General features: G+C 42.2%; 1 protein-coding gene and 1 long non-coding RNA gene across 2 annotated transcripts in view; both read left to right on the top strand.

The window, feature by feature from the left end:
- Positions 1 to 16,382, top strand: part of LOC307029870 (NLR family CARD domain-containing protein 3-like) — a 62,369-nt gene extending 45,987 nt beyond the window's left edge. The window contains exons 4-10 of the mRNA XM_079665959.1: positions 7,196 to 7,274; positions 8,867 to 9,095; positions 12,315 to 14,118; positions 14,222 to 14,395; positions 14,656 to 14,829; positions 15,205 to 15,251; positions 15,371 to 16,382. Coding sequence (XP_079522085.1) covers positions 7,196 to 7,274; positions 8,867 to 9,095; positions 12,315 to 14,118; positions 14,222 to 14,395; positions 14,656 to 14,829; positions 15,205 to 15,251; positions 15,371 to 15,924 — 3,061 coding nt within the window. The 3' untranslated portion in view covers positions 15,925 to 16,382. The remainder of the gene's footprint in view (positions 1 to 7,195; positions 7,275 to 8,866; positions 9,096 to 12,314; positions 14,119 to 14,221; positions 14,396 to 14,655; positions 14,830 to 15,204; positions 15,252 to 15,370) is intronic.
- On the top strand, positions 3,043 to 6,785 carry LOC307029873. The gene is made up of 4 exons (XR_013805432.1): positions 3,043 to 3,169; positions 5,005 to 5,129; positions 6,268 to 6,351; positions 6,456 to 6,785. It is a non-coding gene; the product is annotated as an uncharacterized lncRNA (long non-coding RNA).
- Positions 16,383 to 23,322: the final 6,940 nt, after the last annotated feature.

A 23,322-nucleotide genomic window follows, 5' to 3' on the forward strand; every position in this document is an offset into this window, starting at 1 on the left:
ACTGGATTCTGATTGGTCTGTTATTTCTGACTTGGACAGGAACACAAAACCTCGATCAGTGCTGCCGTTATTTTAATTCACGTTGCAGTTCAGACACTGATAATAGAACAGAACGACGGACCCCTACATGTACACATCTCATGCTATCACAAACATCCCATCAGCAAAGTCAATGCTCCTACAAACAGCTTTAAATACAAAGACATACATAATACATAAAGGCCCTTTACAGTATACACAGGTATTATATCACGTCTGCTATGTTTCAATGTTAAAACGTAAAAAACAAACAAACATGTCAGTCATGTTGATCTGAGATTTTAGACAGCATCAGACACTCCCTGCATTTTCCACTGAAGATGTGAACTCAGATTACAATCAAACTGCTGCCAAGAACTGTCGCCATTACAAGGAAGTCTTTCTAAAATCATTCGTCTTTAATTCTGAGACTAATTCTCTACGATACTTTGGAATAGATTTATAGAATCAGCACCAAGAAACATTTGTTCTGATCAGTTAAACAGTGATAGGCTAGCACGATGTGATCAGAGTGATCCTGATGATCAAACATTTACAGATTAAGTTTAATTAGGTCGAGTAATTTATTGGTTGTATCCATCCTCAAATGTATAATAATGGACCTAACAAACTTACAAACAAAAAAAAGCATTTAAATCATATTCTCACCTGCTGAATTCCCTTCAGGTCAATTTAGACGCCTGCGTGTGTGTGGGGAGGAAACTCTGCTCATCTCTTCCTCATCAGTCCTGTGTCTGCCTGCATCTGATCTGAGGACGCCGTCACTCCCTCATAACTTCAGAGTATAACAACACATCAGAGTGACGTGAGAACAGGTCCAACGGGAAGAAGAACCAGTCAAGGTGAGAGGTGATGGAGGTGATGAAGTTCTATAGCTCTCCACTAGATGGTGCTGACTGACAGGCTGCTAGGTTGATGTTCTTTTTCCACTTCTTCAAACACGCTTTGGCTTGCAAACACATTTTTAATGGAAAATGTACTGCCCTTGTAAAAACTGTGTATGTTAGCTTTAAAAGCTTTTCATGTGAAATATCCATACATTTGTTATGTTTAGGCAACCATACTACTTGCACAGTTTAGGTATGCCGAGTTATTTGTATCCCCAAATGTGTAATCCCTAACTTTAAAAAAATCTGTAACAAATATTACATTGTATTCTGTTACAATACAACCCTTTTTTTTTATTTCACCCACATATTCCAAAAAATGTTTTAGGGGATTTATGGTGGCAGAGATAAATTAACATTTGTGTTTTTAAATCCTTAAATTATGACTGAAGTTAAAAGGAGAGACTTGGTAATTAATATCGAACATTTTGAGTAATTTTGTTTGTGGACATTCCTTTGTTTTCAGACTAATTGAGGAATGCCATGTGGGTAACAGATGTATTTGAACCCTGCTCACTTAATGCCTGCATGTTACATTAGGTGTTGAAAAATAATAGTACCTCAGTCACGTTGATCAGTTTTTTAGACCTGTTCAGACACTTCCTTCATTTTTCACAGATGACAGGAAATTAAGATTACAATCTAAGTGCTGCACATTCTACTGTTCTGACAACATTAGCTGACGACCTGGATCACCTGAAATCAAACAAAGAGCCAGGACAAGACAATTATTTTATGTTATTTTTGAATATGCAAATTAGGCTTTATGATGTTCTAACTTTTGGGGACTTTAGGAAAAATCTACAAACAAAAAGATAGAAAAATAAAATAAAAAGTAAATGTCGATTTAGGCTGATTTCTTTCCACTTGTCTGAAATAAGAGATTTCGACTAATGCATAGGCATTCCTCTGTGAGTTTAAAGCTATAAATCAGATATTGGCTGGACTCTAATCACTCTTCTTTTGGGTAACTATTAAAACAAATGTTGATAATATCAACATATTATAATAAATATAATTCATCATATTATATGATGAATTATATTTCTTATAATCAGCAACGTTTCGTTAATTACACTCATTATGCTATTAAAGGATTAGCTGAACAGTTAGATGCTACCTCCCACAGAACAGAATGGCACCAGAGATGCTCCTGGCTGAGGAAGGAGGTGTTTGTGATCTGTTCGTGATGCTGAACAGTTATCCCTACCAACACTGTTAGATGGATTTGTCACTAAAGCTTCAGCAGAGCTTAGCTCACTCAGAGTTAGCTGAACACTCTGAGCTAGACCCTTCACTTACAGGCTGGTTGATGGCTTGGTAAATGGAAAGCAGTGACTTTAGCTATTCTCACCTCTCTAATCTCTGGCATAGGACTGTTGGCTCTGTGTGGCTGTTGCTTTATTCCCTGTTAGAGGACTTGTTATGAAAGCTATTAACAAATCAGTATCAATGATGTTAGCCTATCAACCCCTGAAGACTGAAGCTGACATGTTGAAGTCTCCTCCTCCTCCTCCTCTGACTCCAATTCTGACTTTGATGAAACAAGTGCGTAAATATATTTTGTTTTATTTCCTTCAGATTAGCTTGCTCATATATCCCAGTGACTGCAATATGGCATATGTTTTGTTTTATATCACTGTGATGTATTACATTGAATCCTTGTGAATTTTGAATGCCAATGATAAAATGTATAATACTTCTATATTTGTGATCAATATGTAATATGAACAGAAGAGTGGAGGGTAATGGGAAATGTCATCCTGCTGAGTGAGCATTTAAAGTTCACCATCTGTTCTTCTTTGACAAGCTATTTCTCACAACAGGTAGCAGTAACATGTCCTAAATGAGTCGTAAATGGTGTTAGAGCTATTTAATGTTGCTAATGTATTTGCGAGCAGGTGTGTTTAAAAGAATCCTATACGTTTCTAATCAGATAGATATACACCTGATCAACACGGCTGCTTCATCACATCTCAATGTCACTACTGACTGCGTTTCATTAGATTGTCAGTTAGCCCCATCTAGTGGACAGTCAGTAGAACTGCATCACCTCTCACTGGTTTCTTGCTCTTGTTGGACAGGTTTCCACGTGACTGATGTATTTTGATGCTCTGAAGTTATGAGGGAGTGACGGCGTCCTCAGATCAGATGCACGCAGACACAGGACTGAAGAGGAAGACATGAGCAGAGTTCCTTCCACACACGCAGGCGTCTAAATTGACCTTAAGGAAATTCAACAGGTGAGAATATGATTTTCAAAACGTGGGATTATACATTTTGGGATAAAAACAACCAAGTAGTTACCTGAGCTAACCACAGAGTTATGTTGACTAAAACTTAGTTCTTTGATGAGAACCCAAAGGAATCCGTAAATGTTTGATCACCAGGATCACTTTGATCACATTGTTCTGTATCTCTGTTTAAATGGACAGGACTAATGTTTCTTGATGCTGATTCTATATACACATAAAGTATTGTGGAGAATTTCCCTCGGAGTTAAAGAATGATATAAAAAAGACTTCCTTGTAATGGTGCCAGTTGTTGGCAGCAGGTTAATTGTAATCTGAGATCATCAGTGCTGTGAGGGAGTGTCAAACCCGGATTGACGTGACTGAGGTGCTTTTGTTTATTTGTAATCTTTGAAGAGTAAACACACCAGGAATGATGTACAACCTCTTTGTGGTCTCTTCACATTCACTGCGTGTTTAGGGCCTTTGTCTCTTTACTGATACTGCAGTCAGAGACGCTCCAGTGGATGTTAGCTGGACTTTGTATCTGAAACTGTTTGATGGAGCGTTGAGTTTTCTGATTGGATGTTTGTGATAGCATGAGATATGTTAGTGGAGGGCTCCGTCTTCTGTTCTCAGCGTCTGAACTGCAGCATCGTAACTCAAAATGACGGCAGCAATGATCCAGGTTCTCTGTAACTGTCCAGGTCTGTTTAAATTGTATTTCCCATCAACCGGTCTCTAAATACAGCCAGAGCCCATTCCCTTTAAACTCTAGTGTTCTTCTTCTCTGTTTATTTACTTTAAAATATAATATTCTCAAAGTATTCCCTGGTGTTTTCTGACAGTTCAAATGTCTTTAAACTAAGTTAAACTGACCGGATCGATTTGACAGCACAGGGTCCCTTGATCAGAGCATCTTTAGCAACTAACTACTAAACAGAGATAAGATCCACCAATCAGAATCCAGTATTTAACGTGACCATTCAAAAAGGCCAGTTCTATCATCTGGCGGTATGAGCAGAACGTAGATAACTTGCTGTTCTCACTGCAATGTGTGTGCGACACAACTATTAGGCCAAGACGCCGCAGGCGGGTCAGTCGGCTCTGTTGTTGTTTCTGATGTTGGTTTCCAGGGGAATTCCACGGTGATCAGTCCTGTTGTTTATTATCATTTGATGTCTCGTGTTTTTGACAGTTTGACTGATAATGTTTCAGCGTGAATATCAGAAGATGTAGGTCCCAAATCGTTTTAGAACAATGCGTTTGATCAAAAATGTTCACTCAAACTTCATCCAAAAATAATTTGTCCAAAAATAAATACTTAAACTCGCAATGTCCAACTTGGCCAATCAAAATAACAACAAAAATATGCATTTTTGTTTGTAACAAAGCCTTTTGCTAGAACTTTAACCATCCTCTTGTTGCCTTGTCTACTTAATGTTTAATGTTTTTATTCAGATTTGTACTCTGTAGCACTTTGAGTTTTGTTTAATTAAAATGAAAAGTGTGATTATAAATAACATTGATTAATTGTGTTTTTGGTGTAGGATCCATAGTTACAATTGTCTTGACTTTAACCTGGATAAAATCACAGTAAAAGAACATCTCTGTGTCTTCAGGCGTCCACAGGAGGACGGAGATCAGTCAATACTGTGAGTCTGTGGATAACTCTTCATCACAGCTACACTAGGATGCTAATGAGATCACATCAACTGTCAGAGTGAACATTTGTAAATTAGTGCTGAGCTTTATTTAATTAGATGATCAGTTACCACCATCTAGTGGACAGCGAATAGAACTACACCATATCTCAAATTGACTGTTTTCTTGTGCTTGTTAAACAGGTTTCTTGTGACTCATGTGTTTTGATGCTCTGAAGTTATGAGGGAGGGACGGCAGATACAGGATTGATGAGCAGAGATACATGAAGCATGAAGGTGTTTCAATTGACCTGAAGGGAATTCAGAAGGTAAGAATAGGATTTAAATGCTTTTTGGAAATCTGGGATTATATATTTGGGGATAATTCCAACAAAGAAGTAACCTAACCTGACAAAGTATTTGTGTTTCCTAAAACTCAGTTCATCAGGTGAGAAACCTACCAGAGGAAGCTGTACATGTTTGATCATCAGGATCACTTGTTCTGTATCACCGTTTAAATGTTTCTTGCTGCTAAATATCTATTCTAAAGTATTGTGGAGAATGTTTTTCAAGTAAGACTTCCTTGTAAAGGTTACAGTTGTTGGCAGCAGTTTGATTGTAATCTGAGTAAGCATCCTTAGTGCTGGGAGGAAATGTAAGAACCGGACAGACGGCTCGGATCAACGGGACTGAGTTGTTTTTATTTCTTTATCTTTGAAGCGTACACACACCAGGCAGGTTATAAACATTCTTTGAGGTCTCTCCACAGTCACTGTGTGTAGAGGGTCTTTATGTCTTCAATGATACTGCAGTCAGAGACGCTCCAGTGGAGTCTCATGTCAGCTGGACTTTGGATCTGAAATCCTCTCCTATCCAAGTCAGTTCATTGTGGGTGTACTTTAACACATTGTGACAACCTAACACCTATATGCTCAACATACAGTTTGTCTGGGTGAATCTGGGGGCTGTGTAGCACGTGTTGGGGTCCCTGCATCCTGTCTAGGACTCCAGAATGCCAGGATGTTCAACTGCAGCTGGTTGCATTTTGTAGTTTGTAAACCAGCATGCTTTTTCTGGCTACTCTGACCCACAATCCTTTGCAGTGCATACAAAAGTGGGTAAAGGTGCAATGTTTTGAAGAAGTTGTATATCCTAATGTAATGCCTATTGAATGCAAGAGAACACACTTTGTAACTGCAGTGGCAGAACTTATGAAGAGGAAAAATAAAAAGTATGTCATTTCTTAACCCTAACCCTTACCTCCACAGCAGATATCCCACTCGTCCATTGACTTCTCTCATTCTTGATATTGCTGATGAACACACTTCATTGTAAATCTCCAGAGAGAAATACATTGTGTTTGATTTAGTATCAGCTCACACAGACTCCCTTCTTGTTCATTCCCAGATCCAGTGTGTGACAGAGAGGAAGGAGCAGTAATGAGCATGTTGTTGTGTTTGTGTTTAGGAACAACACCACAACAGATCCTCCAGGAATCTACAGAGGACGTTTGAGCCTGCCAACCTGCGAGATGGAAACCACTGATCCAAAGTTACTATTCATCTTATCAGTATTAACATATTCAAAAGTCAGCATCATTTTCAGCAGAGTTTCAGTGCACCTTTACATTCATCATGTTTTTGTGTTTCTATCAGGATCCACCCTGAGAGACCAGACTCTCCTGGACCCAGCTGTGTGTCCATGAAGAGTGACCGGTCTATGCCTCGACCTATTAAGTTTAAAGATGGAGAGCATGATGATAGTCCAGAGTAAGAATTAAAGCAAAAGTCATTTGTCTTTTTCTCGATTAAAACGCTTGAAATTCAACCTAATTATCAACAACTTTTTATCTTCTGAACATTCATCAGTGATTGTGTTTCTATCAGGATCCACCATCTGAGACCAGACTCTCCTGGACCCAGCTGTGTGTCCATGAGGAGTGACCGGTCTATGCCTCGACCTATTAAGTTTAAAGATGGAGAGCAGAGCGATGGACCAGGGTATGAATTAAAGTTATTTTTGTTGTTCGCTTTTAAAACGTTATTATTTCTACATCATTCTCAGCTGCATTTTATTTGCTGCACATTGTAAAGGAATTCTTGAAGCAAAGAACTGAACCACAAGGAGAACACAGCAGAGCTTCAAACTGATGTCAGACACTGAAGATGTATTACACTTCTGACAGTCTGACACAATCACCACATTCAAAACTTTCCTGTTCGGATCAGCCTACTGACTTTAGTCCTCCGGTTTGTTTATCAAAGCTACTTCCTGTCCCCCGTCTGCCTTTCATTGATGTCTCTCTGTATGTCCAATTTGAAGCAGGATCTTCTAACACAGCACATGTAACTCTTAGTTTCTGTATTTGTTTAAAATCCTCCTCTTCGCTCCACAGAGCTCATCAGCAGAGATCAGAGAGTCCTGGTGGTCAGTCTGCCCAGCAGCATCAAACTGACCTGGACTCCATATTTATGGTGAGTAGATACAGCTACTCCTGCTGACGACAACAGCCACAAACTCACTACTGAATTGTCATCAATACGGTCTTAATATACTTTTTTTGTATTTACAATTGACATTTTAAGTGATATGTATAAGTACCTCGTAATGCCAGTCCTTGCAGTCCTGTGAGGGCACAGCAGCCATGTGCGATGTGTGAAGAATATGGAGGGTGGTGAGGGTGGTTGGTTCAAGGATTAAACAGTCAACGCAGTGGATTTAAAGATGAGCACATGCAGGCAGGAGTTCCAGATCATTCTTTTGATTTTGATTTGTTGATTCTTGTCTTCTTTGTTGTCTGGTGGATCCGGTAGGAAAGTAAAACACATCTTAGTTAGTTCAAACATAATATTCATACTTCAAATTATATTCCAGCAAAGCAGTTATCTTTTTACATAATAATATGTAATGTAGAAATAAAGTAACCAAATGCAGTGTAAATGGTTGTTACGGCCCCAACCTCTACTCCGCGGTAGTGGCTCGTGCTGAGACCCGCAACATGAAAGAATACACGCAATAACCGGTACTTGGTAACGAGCATTTATTGATCATCAGCCGTTTGCTCACACAAGCGAAAAGGGAAACAAAAAGAAGTCTGGAGGACGGCCAAAAGGAACAAACAGAAGGAGGGAACCCGAGCCAGCCACACCACGGGCCGTAGGACCCAGAGCTCCCCCCCCCCCCCCTAACCAGAAATAAATTATAACCCCTATGGGAAACAAAATGAAGCTGCAACAACTGGACTACCAGGTCCTCCAGGCTAAACATAAACACATCAGCAAAGATATGGTCTACAGCTCAAAAGGGCAAAGGGGTATTCTAAGGAGAGTGTCTCCCGGCGTTAGGATAGGCGAGACATCCTTCTCCTCCAGCTTCTCCGACACGGCTGAGTGGAATTTGGAACACCTGCAGAGGCTGAGCCAGGGAGACAGAAAGACGACAAGGAGGGGAGCACGTAACAACGGTACAGAAAATAGGGAGATAAACTACTCAAACTGCTATGAAAATACAATACAAAGGAAAACGTACTGATTATTTACTCAGACAAACAATTGGTTCTCAAGAGTTACATGAGTTCAGCTTCTTTGTTCACGGGGGAGAGGGTTTGCCACAGGTGAGCTGGCTGCCGTTATAGATTAGCAGGAGGAGGGAGCAGGTAGCTCCCTTCCATTTATAACATCATTACGCACACACACACACTTTCATTTTACGAAAACGGTGCAAATACAGTCGTGCCGTGTTGAAAAATAACAGTTCATTCAACAATCATTAAAGATCACGTCTTTATTATGAATTGTGTCACCACACTTGATTGCTTCGTGAGACTGAGCCACACACATCAGCATCTGAGTATGTGTGTGTGCATGCTGGATTATATTATTACATTACCAGGCATTGTATTTTTAGTTCCTGTGAAGACAATGCAAACATTAAATTGCTGAACACTCGAGAGAAGATATTTTCTACGGGTCGGAACAAACGTCAGTGTAGCTGTAAACGTATAAATGTAAGGCAGGTTCTCGATCTGATGACTTCCAGTTAAAGTTTACATTTCATTCTGTTCCAGCTGCTGGAGGACCACATCGTTACTTTTGTGAAGAGCGAGCTGAAGAAGATCCAGACAGTCCTGACTTCAGATTACCCAGAATACTTAGAGAGTCAGAGGGAGGATGAGGAGGTGCTGGACGGTGAGGATGAAGAGCAGAGGAGGAGCAACAGAGAGGCATTTCTGAACATCTCACTGCACTTCCTGAGGAGCATGAAGGAGGAGGAGCTGGCTGACCGTCTGCAGAGCAGTAAGAGGGTTCAATACATTTAAAATAATTCACTTTCCAGTTTCACTTTAAAATGCATAGTCTTGTTAATCAGTGCATACGCTTACTGGTTACTACTGGTACTAAAACATTAAATAAGGAAGCAACAAAACTTTGCGCTGTTAATATTATTGCTCTGGGTACATTACTAATAAACGGAGCTGAACAGTTAGCTATGATGATATGAAACTTGTGAACGTTAATGTTCCCGATTAATCTGGAAACCTTAACAGGCTAAAAAAGTAGCGCAAATTAGTCACTTCACCAAACTTTATGTATTTTGTTGACACTGATTGTACCATTCAATTCAATTCATTTCAAAACCTTTATTTATCCAGGTGAAATCCCATTGAGATCAATGATCTCTTTTTCAAGGGAAACCTGCAGCAGTAGGTTCCACATGAAGACATAAAAACATAAACAACAGAACAACAAAAGGACATCATACAGCAACATTTACTGGGATTACAATTTACATATCTATCCACCTGTACAGGTACCAACAGCATCTGATTGTGTAGCATCCAACCGAGCTTTACAAACATGTAGTGGAACCAGATTGGTAATTTTCAATTCTTAACTTTTAACTGCCGTGCAATTTGCATGGCAGTTAAAAGGCACAGGAAAAACAGAAATCTGCACAAGCTAGACTGGAGAGCACTGGACATCAGTGAGAACCATCAGTACCTCGCTACAGCTGCGCACCTAATCCATGAGTACATTCTGCACCCAATCATTCAGTGTGGTGTAAACAGAGGAAAGGCATTTTGCCAAGTCCTGCGCCGGTTTCCTGAAGTTACACAGGTGTTTGAGATAGCGGACAGAGCTTTATATGTATGTTGAGAAAGCAAATTGTTAGAGCCAGTATTTTGATTTGATAAGAAAGGCCACCTAATTGTGACGTCTGTAGCCAACACACTATAAAGGACTACAATTCCCACGGCGCCTGTGCTAATGCCACAGTGATGGGCAACCTGTTGAGAGACGCCGTCGAGGAACAGTTTTTAACCGTAACACTCGTACTCGTACCGTACATACAAACCGTACAAGTACCCTTTAAGTTTTGAAGTTATAAGCATTATCACGAAAGAAAGAATACCTAAGTTGTTTGTTTTATTTGAGTTTTGCCTATTTCTTTGGAATATTGTAAAGGCCTATTTTTCTTTGTTGCATGTGCAAAAGTTTGTTATTTTATTTTGAGCAAACACATCGCAACATCTTCTAAACCATCGGAGGCCAAGCAGCACTTCAAACTGTGAGTACTTTAAGGAAAGAAACGAGTTAGAACTGTCTGTTTAAGAGGTCTAGTGGCTTGATGGAAAACCAAGGAAGGAAGCCACGACACAAATGTTCCAATCATACGGACCAGACATCAGAAAGACTTCACTCTGCCAGCTCCAGAGCACAATGCCTTCGTAATGTCTGATTCGGTACATGTGCGGGTGGAGCTGTCATCGTTTTACTTTTTAACATGTTTTTGGAAAATATCTGAACTAAGGTCTGTGGTTGAGACACACTGAAGAGACGGATCACGTTTTGTTCTACGACATTAAATCCATCTGAAGAGTTGACGTGTCTGAAAAACGATGGTTGTTACCAAGTGGCTGAATAGGACTAGAAGTCGTGGAGGACGTTGTACATCATTACGCCGAACACGTAAACACTCCTCTAAGTTAGTTTCTGTTCTGCTTGAAAGCAAGTCCCTGCCTCCTGCAAACTGTTCAAACAAACGCTTCAACTCGTTCCATTTAGAATCTGTGTGTTTGAATATGGATCTTAAGTTGGCGTGACGTTGAAGTCGTGCTGCTGGACTCGGCTGTAGTTCCTTTATAGCATAACGTTAGCATTTTGCTTCTGGACATTATATTTATGATTAAAACATTATAAAAGTAGGGTAGACATGTGGAGATTATCCAGCTGAACAAAACGTTTATCAAACAGGTTATTGTTTACAATATTCCAAAATCCGGTGAAGAAATCCCATTGCTTTTTGTCAAGGGAACCAGCAGCTTATTCAGGGTCAGGTTACAAAAATACGTCATCACTGCAACACTCTATTACAAGGACCTAGGTCTTTGTTTACATTAGCATCGCTAACACTCAGAGCTAACACAGTACTGGAGAGAGTATGTGTAAAAAAGCAGGAAATAAAAAAAGGAACACACCTTGTGGTAAACCTGAGAGAGAAAAGGAGTTTGAGCTCAATACTGTTTCTGTTATAATCCTTAATGTGGTTTAGAATATGATATGGCATTTCTTCACGGCAGGATTTAGCTGAGAATCTGCTGAGTTATCAGCCTTTATCTCTGCAGCTCTGCTCCAAAGGGGGCGGGGCCAGCAGCTACATCAGATAATCAGCCATTGTCTAAAGGCCCTGACACACCAAGGAGTTGCCAGAGAACTCGCCGACGCCGACTGTTGCGTCGGCGTGTTCTCCTGCGTCTTGGCCATGTGTCGCACTGGAACACACCGCAAAGACTTCAGCCGAGCACGTACGAAATGCGCATGCGTGAGTGGCAATAACTCTCCTTACCAGCAGGGGGCGGTAGTGTATATTCGTCATTCAAAAGAGGCAACTACCGGAAGACAGAGAAGAAGAACAGACTGAGTGATATAAACAAACAACAAATAGCGTGTGCGTTCCGTTTCCACTCTCGTCCATCGAAAACATGTTTCGTGCGGTACTGGAGCTATCAGCCATTGGAGTGTTGCTTGTGGAAGACATTCTCAAGCAACCGTTTCACTTCTCATGCACTGATTCGCTAGCTGAACAGCCAATCAGAGTGATTTCTTTGTCCGACTGCCTGTGGCCGACATCAGCCATGAAAGGCCAAATAAGGCGTGTCACGGCCGATGGTGTGGGACACTCCAAATTGAGTTTGGGCGACAGGCCACGCTTCGTCGTCCGTCTAACGAAAACGGCTGATTTCGGCCTGGTGTGTCCGGGCCTTCACAGGGCTTAAATAGAGGGACGTGAGGGATGTCTAAAATGCATGATCTGTTAGGTATTTTGAGCAAAATACTTTATAGACATGTTTTTTTGTATATGTGTATACATCTGAGACCCATAATATATGCCTAAAATAGCATGATAGGAGATCTTTAAGATACTCAGTCGGTAGTCACTTTATGTGCTGAAGAAAGTTATTTACTGTCCCGTCTTACTTACTTTTTAATTACATTTCTTGTTTGTCCATTCAGGAACTGCTGCTGCAGTCTGCAGACATAAACTCAAATCCAACCTGAAGGAGAGGTTCCAGTGTGTGTTTGAGGGCATTGCTAAAGCAGGAAACCCAACCCTTCTGAACCAGATCTACACAGAGCTCTACATCACAGAGGGGGGGGCTGCAGAGGTCAATGATGAACATGAGGTCAGACAGATTGAAACAGCATCCAGGAAACCAGACAGACCAGAAACAACCATCAGACGAGAAGACCTCTTTAAAGCCTCACCTGGAAGAGATGCACCAATCAGAGCAGTGCTGACAAAGGGCGTGGCTGGCATTGGGAAAACAGTCTTAACACAGAAGTTCACTCTGGACTGGGCTGAAGGCAAAGCCAACCAGGACATCCAGTTCATATTTCCATTCACCTTCAGAGAGCTGAATGTGGTGAGAGAGAACAAGTACAGCTTGGTGGAACTTGTTCATCACTTCTTCTCTGAAACCAGAGACGCAGGAATCTGCAGCTTTGATCAGTTCCCGGTTGTGTTCATCTTTGACGGTCTGGATGAGAGTCGACTTCCTCTGGACTTCCTCAACACTGAGATCCTGACTGATGTCACAGAGTCCACCTCAGTGGATGTGCTGCTGACAAACCTCATCAGGGGGAAGCTGCTTCCCTCTGCTCGCCTCTGGATAACCACACGACCTGCAGCAGCCAATCAGATCCCTCCTGAGTGTGTGGACATGGTGACAGAGGTCAGAGGGTTCACTGACCCACAGAAGGAGGAGTACTTCAGGAAGAGATTCAGAGATCAGGAGCAGGCCGGCACCATCATCTCCCACATCAAGACCTCACGAAGCCTCCACATCATGTGCCACATCCCAGTCTTCTGCTGGATCTCTGCTTCAGTTCTGGAGGAGGTGTTGAAAACCAGAGAGGGAGGAGAGCTGCCCAAGACCCTGACTGAGATGTACATCCACTTCCTGGTGGTTCAGTCCAAAGTGAAGAACATCAAGTATGATGGAGGAGCTGAGACAGATCCACACTGGAGTCCAGAGAGCAGGAAGATGATGAAGGCTCTGGGGAAACTGGCTTTTGAGCAGCTGCAGAAAGGCAACCTGATCTTCTATGAGTCCGACCTGACAGAGTGTGGCATCGATATCAGAGCAGCCTCAGTGTACTCAGGAGTGTTCACACAGGTCTTTAGAGAGGAGAGAGGACTGTACCAGGACCAGGTGTTCTGCTTCATCCATCTGAGCGTTCAGGAGTTTCTGGCTGCTCTTCATGTCCATCTGACCTTCATCACCTCTGGAGTCAACCTGCTGGCAGAAGAATCAACAACCTCCAGGCTGCTTAAAGTATTCAGACCTCAATCCACACTAACACATCTCTACCAGAGTGCTGTGGACCAGGCCTTACAGAGTCCAAACGGACACCTGGACTTGTTCCTCCGCTTCCTCCTGGGTCTTTCACTGCAGACCAATCAGACTCTCCTACAGGGCCTATTTACCCAGACAGGAAGTAGCTCAGAGACCGATCAAAAAACAGTCCAGTACATCAAGGACAAGATCAGTCAGGATCTGTCTCCAGAGAGAAGCATAAACCTGTTCCACTGTCTGAATGAACTGAATGATGGTTCTCTAGTGGAGCAGATCCAACAGTCCCTGAGATCAGGAAGTCTCTCCACAGATAATCTGTCTCCTGCTCAGTGGTCAGCTCTGGTCTTCATCTTACTGTCATCAGGAGAAGATCTGGACGTGTTTGACCTGAAGAGATACTCTGCTTCAGAGGAGGCTCTTCTGAGGCTGCTGCCAGTGGTCAAAGCCTCCAGGAAAGCTCTGTGAGTGGAAGGATGAATGGAATACAAACATCATCAAATGTGTTTATATGTCATAGAGGAGAAATAATACTTTATTTATTTGTCTTTTTAAAAAATCTTTCAGGCTGAGTGTCTGTAACCTGTCAGAGAGAAGCTGTGAAGCTCTGTCCTCAGTCCTCAGCTCCCAGTCCTCTAGACTGAGAGAGTTGGACCTGAGTAACAACGACCTGCAGGATTCAGGAGTGAAGAACCTGTGTGCTGGACTGGAGAGTCCACACTGTGAACTGGAAACTATTAGGTCAGGATTTAAAGTTTACCCCGTAAGCTTTTATTTACTTAATTTAATTAATTTAACGCTGTGTGTGTGTGTGTGTGTGTGTGTGTGTGTGTGTGTGTGTGTGTGTGTGTGTGTGTGTGTGTGTGTGTGTGTGTGTGTGTGTGTGTGTGTGTGTGTGTGTGTGTGTGTGTGTGTGTGTGTGTGTGTGTGTGTGTGTGTGTGTGTGTGTGTGTGTGTGTGTGTGTGTGTGTGTGTGTGTGTGTGTGTGTGTGTGTGTGTAGGCTCTCAGGTTGTCTGGTCACAGAGGAAGGCTGTGCTTCTCTGGCTTCAGCTCTGACCTCCAACCCCTCCCATCTGAGAGAGCTGGACCTGAGCTACAATCATCCAGGAGACTCAGGAGTGGATCTGCTGTCTGTTCTACAGGAGGCTCCAGACTGGAGACTGGAGACTCTCAGGTACGGACAGACCGTCAGCATGAAGAACTTCTTGTTTCTCTTAATTCTGTTCAGAGAAGTTTTAAAGCCTGAGTAAGGAAACACACGGATCCCTTCAAATCTTATTGAATGGAAACATTTATAAGTAACATTAACATTGAGGAAGTAAAATCATTCTCATTATTTATAAGGGATGTGTTGGTTCTCTACTTCGGTCCTTCTGTTTCGGACATTAATAGTGATCATTTGATTTTTATTCTAGAACCACCAGCAGGATCAAACCTCTGATGTTTAGGGAAATATCTGAACTTTAGTGCAACACACGAGAACACCTGTTCTCACACCTATAAGATTTATAATGCATTAGAAACTCATCCTGACTGTTTCTTTCTCCAGAGTGGACCATGGTGGAGAGAGGTGGTTAAAACCAGGTCTGAGGAAGTGTAAGTGTGGATTCATGTTGACTTATGATGACAAAGAAATAAATAACATCAGTACACAAACACAGAATAAAGCTTTCATGTTGTCTGATGATAAACTGCTGCTGTGTGTCTCTCATCAGATTCCTGTGAACTCACACTGGACCCAAACACAGCACACAGAAACCTCAACCTGTCTGACAACAACAGGGAGGTGACACGTGTGAGAGAGAAGCAGCCATATCCTGATCATCCAGAGAGGTTTAGCTTCTATCCTCAGCTGATGTGCAGAGAAGCTCTGACTGGTCTCTGTTACTGGGAGGTCGAGTGGAGAAGAAGGGTTTCTATATCAGTGACTTACAGAGGAAGCAGGAGGAGAGGAGGCAGGGGGAACTGTTGGTTTGGAGGGAATGATCAGTCCTGGAGTCTGAGATGCTGTGAAGGTTACTCTGTGAGTCACAATAAGACAGTAACACTCATCTCCTCCTCCTCCTCCTCCTCCTCCTCCTCCTCCTCCTCCTCCTCTGGTAGAGTAGCAGTGTATGTGGATCATCCTGCTGGCTCTCTCTCCTTCTACAGAGTCTCCTCTGACACACTGATCCACCTCCACACCTTCAGAACCACATTCACTGAACCTCTCTGTGCTGGGTTTGGGCTCTGGTTCCATGACTCCTCAGTGTCTCTGTGTTCTCTGTAGGAGGAGACCACTTCCTGTCCAGTGGTTTGAATGTTGTAGATCCAGAAGGCTTCACCTTGGTTAACACGTGGCTCAATGATTGAGCGTAATTGAAGAGGCATTTAGTTATTCTGCTCCATATGTCTCTGTAACGGAGAGGATCTCAGGTGACAAAGATCTCTTTACGCTTCAAATGGCTTCCTCATTGGTGAAGCACATTATTTGCAACACATATGAACATTATGCATTCCTGGGTCACAGGAAAATATATATAGGCAATAATACAATAAGTAAGATTAAAAACATAGTGTCTTGTAACAAATGCAGTTTGTTAACATTTTAATTTAAGTACACATATATCGGGTGAGGTATGAAAACACTCACATCTGCTCTCCTGTCTACGGTCCAATGGTCCGCCACTAAAAGAGTCCCCGTCGAACAACAACCTCTTTTAAGGTTCCGGGTGGGGTTTAATGAGCAGGATGATGCGGGGGGGGGGGGGGGGAGGGGGGGGGTGCTGTTAGATTTATATCTGCTGGGAGATGCTAGTTTTTCTTTCATACATGCATTATATATAGATTATTATATGTATGTAATTGTTTAACTCGTCTTCATCTTAATTGTAAGCACATGTCTGACTGTAGCACCCTATCATTGGTACCTCCTAAATCAGGGGTGTCAAACGTACGGCCCGCGGGCCGGATCAGGCCCGTGAACAAGTTTAATCCGGCCCGCGAGATGATTTTGGAAAGTATAAAAAATAAAAAGAGCTGCAATTTTTCAATGAAAGAAACTGCTGTTCTAAATGTGTCCACTGGGTGTCGCAATAGCAATTATGTGAAGCGAGCAAACTATGTATAACGGGGCTGAGGAAGTAATCCTGTGTTTACAGTCTATCGTGCTTGGCTTCCTCACTCCCCAAAATGTCGCTATCAAAAAAGAGAAAAGTGGACACAGAGTGCAGAGTTTTCGAAGAAAAATGGTCATCCTCCTATTTATTCACGGAAGTGAATGGGAAACCCGTGTGTTTGGTTTGTTCGCAGCACGTTTCAGTGCTGAAAGAATATAACCTTCGTCGCCACTATGAGACTCAACATGCCGACAAATATGATAACTTGAAAGGAAAACAGAGAAGCGAAAAGGTGAAGGAATTGCTGGCGGGTCTGAAAAAACAGCAGTCTGTGTTTACTCATAGCCGAGAAATCGGCGATGCTGCAGTGAAAGCCAGCTACCTTATTGCTAATGAAATTGCAGTGGCTTCAAAACCATTTAGCGAGGGTGAATTTGTGAAGACATGCATGCTGACAGCTGCAGAGATTGTGTGCCCTGAAAAGCGTCAAGCTTTTGAAAATATCAGCCTGACAAGAAACACAGTTGCACACAGGATTTCTGATCTTTCGGAGGATTTGGACAGCCAATTGAAGCGCAAAGTTAAGTCGTTTATTGCGTTTTCAGTTGCAATTGATGAAAGCACGGACATTACAGATGTTGCGCAACTGGCCATATTCATCCGCGGAGTTGATGATACTTTGACCGTAACCGAGGAGTTTGTGGAGTTGGTGCCGATGACGGATACCACGACAGCGGCTGATATTTTCAACACACTCGAGGGTGCCCTGGACAGAGTCGGAGTGGACTGGTCACGCGCTGTCAGCGTGGCTACAGACGGTGCGCCTTCAATGATCGGGAAAAAAGCAGGTGTTGTGACGAAATTCAGGGAAAAAGTGCAGACTGCAAATGGAAGACGTGATTTTTGGACTTTTCACTGTATTTTGCACCAGGAGGCATTGTGTTGCAAGTCATTAAAGATGGATAACGTCATGAAGGTGGTCGTCCAAACTGTTAATTTCATCCGATCAAGAGGCTTGAATCACCGTCAGTTTGACAACCTTCTCAGAGATAAAGACCACAACTACGGCCTGCCTTACCACACCGAGGTAAGATGGTTAAGCCGAGGCATTGTGCTGAGGCGTTTCTTTGATTTACGAGAGGAAATTGAACAATTCATGAAACAAAAAGGCAGACCAGTGTTAGAATTTAAGTCCAAAGAATGGATGCAGGATCTTGCGTTCATGGTGGATGTTACAGAGCACTTGAATAACTTGAACACAATGCTGCAGGGGCGCAACAAAGTTGTAACGCAGTATTATGACAGCGTATGTGCGTTCAAGTTGAAGCTGTCATTGTGGGAGACGCAGCTCGCGGGAGGTGATGCAGCGCACTTTCCTTGTCTGAAAAATGTGTGCGATACCCAACATGTCGCAGACATGAAGCGGTTCAAAGATAAACTAATAGGACTATTGCGGGAGTTTGAGCAACGCTTTCAGATTTTTGGTGAACTGGAGAAAGACTTCAAAGTTTTCTGCTCGCCATTCACCGCGAATGCCTCTGATCTGCCCGTCAACATTCAACTTGAAATAATAGACTTGCAGTGTGACTCAGATTTGAAGGGGAAATTTGCTGCAGCTGGCTTAGACACATTTATCAGTATCTTTTGCCAGGTTACCCCAACTTGACAGCCCTTGCTGCAAAAGTGTTGTGCATGTTTGGAACCACGTATATTTGTGAGCAAGTTTTCTCTGTAATGAGCATCAATAAAACAAAGCTGCGCTCAAGGCTCACGCACAAGCACTTAAATGACATCCTGAAATTGGCTGCCACTCAGGCTTTGACCCCTGATATTGATGCACTTGCGAAAGCTAAAAGATGCCAGGTTTCAGGAGCAAAAACAACAGTGGGTAACCCAACTTAAAATGCTGCATAAGACACTGCACCCTGATATAGTTATCTAAAAAATGATTGTCTTCTGTGCAGATTGAAAGAAAGTGAACAGTGTGTGATTTACTGTAATAATAATAATAATCATAAGTTAGGTTTGTTGAAATTGTTCATGCATTGCACAGCTTTTATTTATCAATAAGTAATGTAGCCTACAAGGCAGGAAGTAAGTAACTCAACCCTCTTGAAAAGTTTCTACCTCAATTTGTCTCAATCATTTGGTGAGTTAGTACAGGATTAATATGTTAAAATGACAAATTAGTTATTTGAGAAGAGTTTTTGTATTTTGTTCATTCCCAGTATATGACTTAATGTTGTTGTATGGCTTTTTGTTGATACGCCAAGTCTAAATGTGCTTGTACTGTTATTGCACTAAAGTTCACTAAACTTAAACAAAGAAAACAATCTGAAGTTGTCGTCATTTTTTTGTTATTATGCTATGATTTTACCGCTCCGGCCCACTTGGGAATAGATTTTCCTCCATGTGGCCCCTGAGCTAAAATGAGTTTGACACCCCTGTCCTAAATAGTGGGGCTATAGAAGCTCTTAGTGCCATCGTTGGGTCGGTGCAGGTTGGTTACAGTCGGTGGTGTTGCAGAGTTGAATTGTCCAGAATTGCAGAGTTCAGCAGGCCTGGCTGTTTGCCATTCCCTTGTAAATAGTTGAGGAAATGAAGAAATGACAGCATGTCTGATAACTGGAGAGGGATTTATGAAGAGTTTCTTGAAATGGAGGCAGTTTTTTGCATCAGTTTGATTGTAATCTGAGATCATCAGTGAAAAATGCAGGGCGTGGCTGAACTGGTCTGACAGCTCCAATCAACTGAGAGGCTTTTATTTAAACTCTTAATACTCTGGAGTTAAGTGCATAAAGTGAGAAGGGCTCAATGCAGCCATCTTCCAACACTGAGAATGATCAGATTGAACTATCCGTTGTGACTCCATTCAAAGTGTGTCATCATGTAAAGTAGTGTCAGTAGATATATAAAGAGAAATGGAGAACATTTTAATATTTTAAAACACAGAAGTTGATTATCTTTGTAATGCCCAATAAGGAATCTGTTAGGATGTAACACGGTTACACATTACACATGTAATGGAATATGTTTGTGATCAATATGTAATAAGACCAGAAGAGTGGAGTGTGATGGAAAGTGTTATCACCCTGAGGGAGCGTTCAAAGGTCACCATGTGTTCTAGAAAGGTCAGTGGTCTTTTCCTTTTGTGGAGCGTAGACATGATGTTTCTCTATTTGCTAGCAGGTGTGTTTAAAATAATCTTTGTTTATGTTTTTTATCTATCTTAGCCCATCCTCCTCTATTTGTTATGTGAATACCAGACCCTCTGCAGACCTCCTGCCTTTTGTTCTTCGCTGCAGACCCTCCTGATGCTGACTGCTTGACTCTGTAACGATTTACCTTCTTTAAGAATAAACTCCCTAAAGAACCGTCTTTTTCCTAGAATCTTCTTTTCAGTATAACAGAAAGGTTTTCTCTCCATTTTATTATTATTTGTCAGTTTGTTTCGGTACATTTCCTCCACAATTTGGCGTCACGAACAGGATCCCTTGAAAGACCGTCAGGAACCAAAGGAGGACGGAGACTGATCTCCTTCAGCCTCGACCTCGAGAACATCTTGAAGAGACGAATCCATGTTCCTCACAAATGTGTCACCATTTCAAAGGTAAGAGAACAGGGTTTGCAACGGTATACGTTGTATTGCCAAGAAGCATTGTGACTGGGCTTAGGTTATTGTTCTATGACTCCTCAGTGTCTCTGTGTTCTCTGTGAAATCTTCCTGTCCTGAAGATGAAATGTTCTATATAGAGAAGGCTTCACTTCAGTTAACATGTGGATCACTTATTGTGACTTTACATGACTTTAATGTATGAAAGCATCTCCCAGTAATCAACTGTTTCGCACTTGGCTAGTTGATGAATGTTTTTAATGTATTCATAAGTGATTTTATAATGTGTTTCTTTTTGCACATTGTCTCAATGTTTCTAATATTTTTGTGAAGCAGTTTGAGTTGCCTTGTTGTTGAAATGTATAGATACACTTGCCTTTATTAATGAGCAGAAATGCTTCTTTTCTTCCTGGGTGATATGATCTCCTTGGGGCTGGACTTGTTGTGTACAAACCTCTGAGACTTATATGCACCTCATAACATTCAGTTTGGAGCAGCATGTAATAGATGCTAATAATCTATGTAGTAATTCTAATTATGTTCAATAAAGGTTTGAAGACAATAATAATGTGTCATGAATGAATTATGTCTCATGAGTTGAGAAATACATTTTAAATATGCATTTTTTAATATATATAAATCCGTGTCATTTCACTCCGTAAGGAACCTTCTGTGAGAAAAATAATATTCAATCGCAACCAAGGTCTGTTTCAATCTGACCTGTATGTTCCTGTTCTTTCTTCAGGTCATTAGATGGTTAGTTTGTGCCATCTAGTGGACAGATACAATAACATTAACAATTACGAGTAAGTGTGTGTGTGGGGGGGGTTAGAAAGCTAGAGTGAATAAGTGAGTTTGTGAGATATTTTTTGAAGGATTCAAGAGTGTTGGCCTGTCAGATGTGACAAAAATGTGTCAAAGACCTATTTCTAAGCTGCCTTTCACCTCCAAAGTGCTTGAAAAGGTTGTTGCGAACCAGCTCAACGCTTTTCTGGCCAACACTAACACCCTAGATAAATTTCAATCTGGTTTCCGCACGAAGCATTCCACTGAGACTGCACTCCTCAGGGTCTCTAACGACATCCTGATGGCTGCAGACTCGGGTGAATGCGCTGTGCTGATCATGTTAGACCTCAGCGCAGCATTTGATACTGTGGACCACAGCATCATGCTGGATAGGCTTAGAGAGTGGGTGGGCATTTCAGGGAGAGCCCTAGATTGGTTTTCCTCATATCTCGGAGGAAGGTCATTCTCAGTGGCCGTTGGTCCGTTCACTTCTGACCCTGCTCCCCTACCCTGTGGGGTACCACAGGGTTCCATCTTGGCCCCGCTCCTCTGGGCCTTATATTTGCTCCCCCTTGGCTCTATCATCAGCAGCTTTAAGGGTGTGTCCTACCACTGCTACGCTGATGATATCCAGCTGTATGTGTCCTTCACTCCGCAAAACATGCAGAAAATTAACATCCTACTGGACTGTCTAGCTGCCATTGAGGGCTGGATGGGGAGAAATTTCCTCCAGCTAAATGCGGCGAAGACAGAGGTACTTATAATTGCCTCAGACTCCTTAGCAGCCAAGGTAAAAAACCTAATGGGGCCCCTCACCACCAACGTTCACCCCCACATCAGAAATCTTGGGGTGTTCTTCGACCAGGCTATGAACATGGACAAACATGTTTCCTCACTGACCCGCAACTGTTTTTTCCACATCCGCAACATCGCTAAACTCAGGTCCATTGTGTCTCATGCAGAGCTTGAAATGGCTGTCCACGCATTCATATCATCCCGGTTAGACTACTGTAATTCACTTTTCACCTGTCTCAGCAAAGCCTCTGTTCACCGTCTGCAGCTGGTTCAAAACGCTGCCGCCCGCTTAATCACCAGGTCTAAAAAATCCTGCCATATCACCCCCATTCTAGCCTCCCTGCACTGGCTACCAGTTCATTTCAGGATCCAGTACAAGATCCTGATTATCTCATACAAAGCTCTAAACGGCCAAGCCCCAGCCTACATCAGCGAGCTCATTCCACCACACCAAAACACTCGTTCGCTGAGGTCCTCTGACCAGGGGCTTCTGGCAGTGCCCAGGACCCGACTAAAGACCAGGGGGGACCGGGCGTTTGGGGCGGCCGCCCCTAGACTCTGGAACGCACTTACCCCGGTCCTGAGATCGGCTCCCTCCCTCAACCTGTTCAAGGGACACCTAAAGACGCACTTATTTAAGCAGGCGTTTGAGCAGTCTTAGGCCGTTCATCACGTCACTTTCCTGTCACTGTCGATCACTGGTCCTCTTGCACTTGGTTTCATGTTTGTATATTGTTTTTAAGTTTTTATTCTATTTTCCTGTCATGTTATGCTTTGTTATTATTATGCCTTAGTGCCATATTGGCCTAATTGTTTTGACTGCTATATTTTGTACAGCACTCTGTGCATTCGTGCTGGGAGGGGTGCTTTAGAAATAAACTTTTACTTACTTACTTACTTATTTGTACATACAGTGGGGCAAAAAAGTATTTATTCAGCCACCAATTGTGCAAGTTCTCCCACTTAAAAAGATGAGAGAGGCCTGTAATTTTCATCCTAGGTACACCTCAACTATGAGAGACAGAATGGGGGGAAAGAATCCAGGAAATCACATTGTAGGATTTTTAATGAATTAATTGGTAAATTCCTCGGTAAAATAAGTATTTGATTACCGAGAAACAAACAAGACTTCTGTCTCTCACAGACCTGTAACTTCTTCTTTAAGAGCCTCCTCTGTCCTCCACTTGTTAACTGTATTAATGGAACCTGTTTGAACTCGTTATCAGAATAAAAGACACCTGTCCACAACCTCAAACAGTCAAACTCCAAACTCCACTATGGCCAAGAGCAGAGAGCTGTCAAAGGACACCAGAAACTAAATGGTAGACCTGCACCAGGCTGGGAAGACTGAATCTGCAATAGGTAAGCAGCTTGG

Source organism: Notothenia rossii, assembly GCF_949606895.1.
Source record: "Notothenia rossii genome assembly, chromosome: 2".
In the NCBI taxonomy this organism is placed as follows: Eukaryota; Metazoa; Chordata; class Actinopteri; order Perciformes; family Nototheniidae; genus Notothenia; species Notothenia rossii.